Source organism: Lottia gigantea (genome assembly GCF_000327385.1).
Source record: "Lottia gigantea unplaced genomic scaffold LOTGIsca_351, whole genome shotgun sequence".
NCBI lineage: Eukaryota > Metazoa > Mollusca > Gastropoda > Lottiidae > Lottia > Lottia gigantea.
In genome coordinates, this window is record NW_008709192.1 from 43,294 (window position 1) to 48,430 (window position 5,137).

Here is a 5,137-nt window from a genome sequence, read left to right on the forward strand (position 1 = left end):
AGTTATGCATTATGTTCTAACGGCTAAGCCGTTTCTCCTATTGTGTATAATGGAATTGTGCAAACTATGCCTAGCCTAAACCTTATTTGCTATTAGAAGACCATATATTTAACTTGTTACAATCCCTGAATGAGGTTTAGTTTTTATCGATAAGTAGTAACACTGTTTTACATTTACTATAAAAGGTCCACCAATACTTAAAGAAGAACTGAAGAAAGAAATAAGAGGAAAAATTGGAGAAATGGTATTATTAGAAATAAATATAGAAGCTTATCCTGAACCAAGTTTTATATGGAAACAGTTGATGTCTGATGTAGAATATCCCTTTGCTAAAACAGAGAAAGTTTCTGAAAATAATTTTATATCCACATTAGAATTGATATTAGATCAATCATCGTTTGGTTATTATATAATTACTGTACAAAATATTATTAATGGTGAAACTAAAGCAAAAACCTGGGGAATAAAAATTATTGAACTCGGTAATTTTATTTGTATAATTTGACAATGATTTCATGAATATTTAATGTTCTTCATCATAATCCAATTAGTGAATATCATATACTCATAAATATTTGATTTTAATGAGTGTATAAAAATGAAATTAAATGTATGTTAAAGGGGTACTATGCAAAATTGTCATTATCTAATGAATACAATTAAATGTATTGAGTAAATTCATAAGTTGAATGAATTCAATAAATTCACCAGTTGAATGTACAGAGTAAATTTATCACATGAATGAATGGAGTAAATTTATAAATTGAAGGCATTTAGTTAATTTATCAGTGAATGTATTGAGTATATTTATCAGTTGAATGTATTGAGTAAATTTATCAGTTGTATGTATTGAGTAAATTTATAAATTGAACGTATTTAGTTAATTTATCAGTGAATGTATTGAGTAAATTTATCAGTCGAATGTATTGAGTAAATTTATCAGTTGTATATATTGAGTAAATTTATAAATTAAACGTATTTAGTTAATTTATCAGTGAATGTATTGAGTAAATTTATAAATTGAACGTATTTAGTTAATTTATCAGTGAATGTATTGAGTAAATGTATCAGTTGAATGTATTGAGTAAATTTATCAGTTGTATGTATTGAGTAAATTTATCAGTTGTATGTATTGAGTAAATTTTTTAGTTGAATGTTTTTGGTAACTTAATATACCGGCAAGTCAAATTCATTTAATTTATTCCACAGACCCTGGAACAATATCTTATGAACAATCTGGATATCAGGAAGGTTTAGGAACTGGTATTGGAATTGGTATTGGAATATCTGCTGTAATTGTAATTCTGGTTTTACTGACAATATTTATATATAGAAAATATCATCCAGGTATTGGTTTAACTGTACTTTGGGGATCTTTAAAAAAAAGAACCATATGAAATTCAATACATAAATTCAATTTTAGTTACCCTTGTTTCTTTTCAGAATTACAATCTGACTTAATCTTTTCCTACATTCTGTCGGAATTGTGGCATTTGACAACCATTTATATTCTCGTGGGCAATTATTACAGGGCTTAATTAGTAACACTACAAGGTCAATGTCAATACTTCCGCGAAAAATTTATGTTTAAATTCCTAATGAACGTTTTATTTAATGGTATGTTGGTCGGGTGTCGTATTTGAATGTTGAAAAGTATTCCGTATAGTTGAAATTGAGTCTTGTCAGTTGGTTTAACAATTTCTTAAATTCTTATACTGCTTTAAATATAAATTAATCTAATTATTTATTTATTTTATTTTGTAGCCAATAAGAAATTACCAGAAGAAAGTTGAGTTATATTTCTTTCCTGATCTGGAACTTCTATTCCATTGACCTACTATATCAACCTTTTCAATCTGTATGGTTATTCTGATGATTATGTTCTTGTCGAAATTGAAGTCGTTATATAGCAACGATCATTAAATTCACACAAAGAATATCAGCCGCAGACTGGTTTGATTGAGAAATAATGTTGTTTTGAGAAGTTGTAGTTAAAACTGATAAAAACTTATTTGTTCGAATTACTTATGATATATTCTTACTTTTCAGTTATGCAACGTTTTCCAATAGAAATCCTGAAGGTAAATTATCACATATTATCACGAATTTATCACAATTTACACATTCAGTATGACTATCAATACTATACCCAAAACGGTCCATCGTTCAATTTCTGATAGTGTTCTTCAACTTTACGGCGGAAACTGCCGAGAATCGCCGAATTTCAAAGCCCAAAGGTTGTAATTTTTATATTAAGTTATTAGTTTCTAAGCACGCCTTTCTTACCTACAGATAGAACGTATGAAGATTTAAATACTCGTTCTGAAGTTAACGATAACAATCAACATAATTCTGGAGATGCAAAAGAATATGAAAATATGAGAAGAAATTAAATATAACATACTGTAACATCTGATATAGACCGTAATATCTGATTCTGTAGTAGTATTTTCCCATACCAACACATTAAATATAACAGACTGTAATATCTGATACAGAACTAGTAATATCCAATACTAACCCATTAAATATAACAGACTGTAATATCTGATACAGTACTAGTAATATCCAATTTTAACGCATTAAGTATAACAAACTGTAATATCTGATTCGGAACTAGTAATATCCAATACTGAAGTTTTAAGAAATGCAAGCCATCGCGAACAATTAAGGGCTCTTTAGTTTAATGAACGTCTCTCCAAATCCTGTATCATCTTGACTAACTGACAACCGATTTCAGCTCTGTATTCTCTCGTTTGACTACCGAGTTGCATGTGAATTAATATTATGGTAATTTCCAGTGTGTTCTGATCGGTATTTCCTATATGACAACTATCAGTCTAGGCCTATTGTAATTAGTTTGTTTAACCACCATCTATTGTAAATATCCACTTTTATTTATTTATATATATATGTATTATGAATCTTCAATTTGGAGGAAATAAAGATATATATAACATACTGTAATATCTGTTACAGTACTAGTAATATCCAATATCAGAAAATCCAAAATCAAACACATTTTCTCTCTGTTATTTTTTATGTATATGTTCTTACTGTAACATCTGTTCAGAAATCAACAATTCTTTGCACATTCCAAAATGCCGTCTGGAAGCAATGAAAAGAACGTTTAAATACAGTTCACTTTAGAATTCTGAATTATGCCGTTATGAAGATGTACTAAAGAAAGAAATGGGGACCCAGTTGGAATTAAATTTTTTGAAAAAATTATTTACTCGCTCTTATAATTATAATTTTTCACCTTTTCAGATGATATCATTCTAATGTTTGTATCTGTATCTATGTTATTTGTAACTAGATTTCAAGAAAGACTTTATATTATTATTATTATTATACTAGTAATATTCAGTACAAACACATTAAATATAACGATTAACAGACTGTAATATCTGATACAATACTAGTAATATCCCATACCAACACATTATATATAACAGACTGTAATATCACATAATGTACTAGTAATATTTAATTCTAACCCATTATATATAACAGTCTGTAGTATCTGATACAGTACTAGTAAAATCCAATACTAACCCATTATATATAACAGACTGTAATATCTGATACACTAGTAAAATCCAATACTAACCCTTTATTCTTTCTGATACTTAATATGTATTCGGTATTACTTACAATTGAACTTTGTGTAATTATATTTATATGCTCTAAATAAAAATATGAAATTTTTATATTCAAAACATTTCTGTTATTATTTATGTATATGCTCTTACTGTGGCAACTGTTAAATTAATATATTTCTATATAACTAGTTTATGCTTTGTTACTATTCATATGCAACTGATATATTTTCCAGTCCTGAATTTTAGTGTATTTATGATTTGTTTCTGTTATGTTATTTTCTGTCATTTTTTATGTTTACTCTTTTGTTTATATTGATAGTTTATATGATGTGTCGTTTAAAGATACTTGTACACATGCTGATTTGAGTTAAAGCATAAACACAAAGAGTCCACATTATTTTGAGGTAGTGTAAGTAGTTATGAAGATTGTAGGTCTGAAGTTTCTTTTTATTCTACCAAAAAATAGTGGACTGCTTGTTAAAGATCCAAATTGGACCCAGAGGTGCAAAATTATCTACATGATAATAAAGATTAGACCATATTCAATAGTTTCTTTATAATGGGAGACAACTTTATTTATTATTTGATATAAAAAGGAATATGAGACAGTTTCTAGTGAAGTCAGAATTCACTTTGAATTTCAGTTACAATATAACAATTGTGAGAGTGAGGTCTGCCAAACAAAATAAACAGAACAATTATGAAAAGTGGTGGCACAACAAATTCCATAGTGCAACACTACTTTGATGGGTTTTACTGAGTACAGGTTAAACGCACCTTTTGAGCCTTCTAAAGAACGAAATATTACCATCTAGTTGTTAATGATGGATTCTTTAACTTCTACCGCTTTATGGGCTGGTGGCACCGAAAGGTGATATTCTCGTTTTTTTGTGTTGTTCAAGCTTTGATGTAACATGGGTTACAAGCACCTCGGGGGCACCAGAGAAGTACACGAAAGACCCATGAGTCAGTTTTTAACGGAAATATTTTACTGATAACCTAACTTTTTGTCAAATTTGCTTAACATTTAAATGATTTTTGTACTTTTCTTGAATTACCGACTGCACTCTGGTAGTCTTTTATTAAGCTCTTGAGTTATTTTTTGGTAGGGATACCAGGAGATAGTGTATAATTTATTGGGGAACAAATTGTTATCGAGATTCCAGTGATTCTCACGAGAACCGTCTTTAACGCGATAACCATCTAAACATTCCTCAAATACAGTAACTAGGTCATGTTAAACAATAATATATAGCATGATATAAAGGTATTGAGGTACAGGGAGTCTAAAAAGTTGGTAGAGATTTTAGTGTTTCTCAAGAGAACCCTCTTTGACGTGATTACCATTTAAACATTGCTAAAATATAGTAGTATGTATCAAGGTCATGTTAAACAGTAATACATAGCATAATATAAAGGTAATTATATGTACAAAGAGGAAGTAAATTGTAGCCTTATAATAAAACGCTATTGACTAGTAGACCAAATAATATGACAAGAGAAGATCGTCATGTTGAATATTATTCAATAAC

At 28.7% G+C, this 5,137-nt stretch overlaps 1 protein-coding gene across 1 annotated transcript in view; it reads left to right on the forward strand.

Annotated features, from left to right (window-relative positions):
* Positions 1 to 1,793, forward strand: part of LOTGIDRAFT_175706 (hypothetical protein) — a gene marked incomplete at both ends in the record, with an annotated part of 8,012 nt that extends 6,219 nt beyond the window's left edge. Inside the window, 3 exons of the mRNA XM_009058771.1 lie at positions 186 to 482; positions 1,210 to 1,347; positions 1,765 to 1,793. Of these exons, the coding sequence (XP_009057019.1) occupies positions 186 to 482; positions 1,210 to 1,347; positions 1,765 to 1,793 (464 nt within the window). The remainder of the gene's footprint in view (positions 1 to 185; positions 483 to 1,209; positions 1,348 to 1,764) is intronic.
* Between the last annotated feature and the right edge of the window lie 3,344 nt (positions 1,794 to 5,137).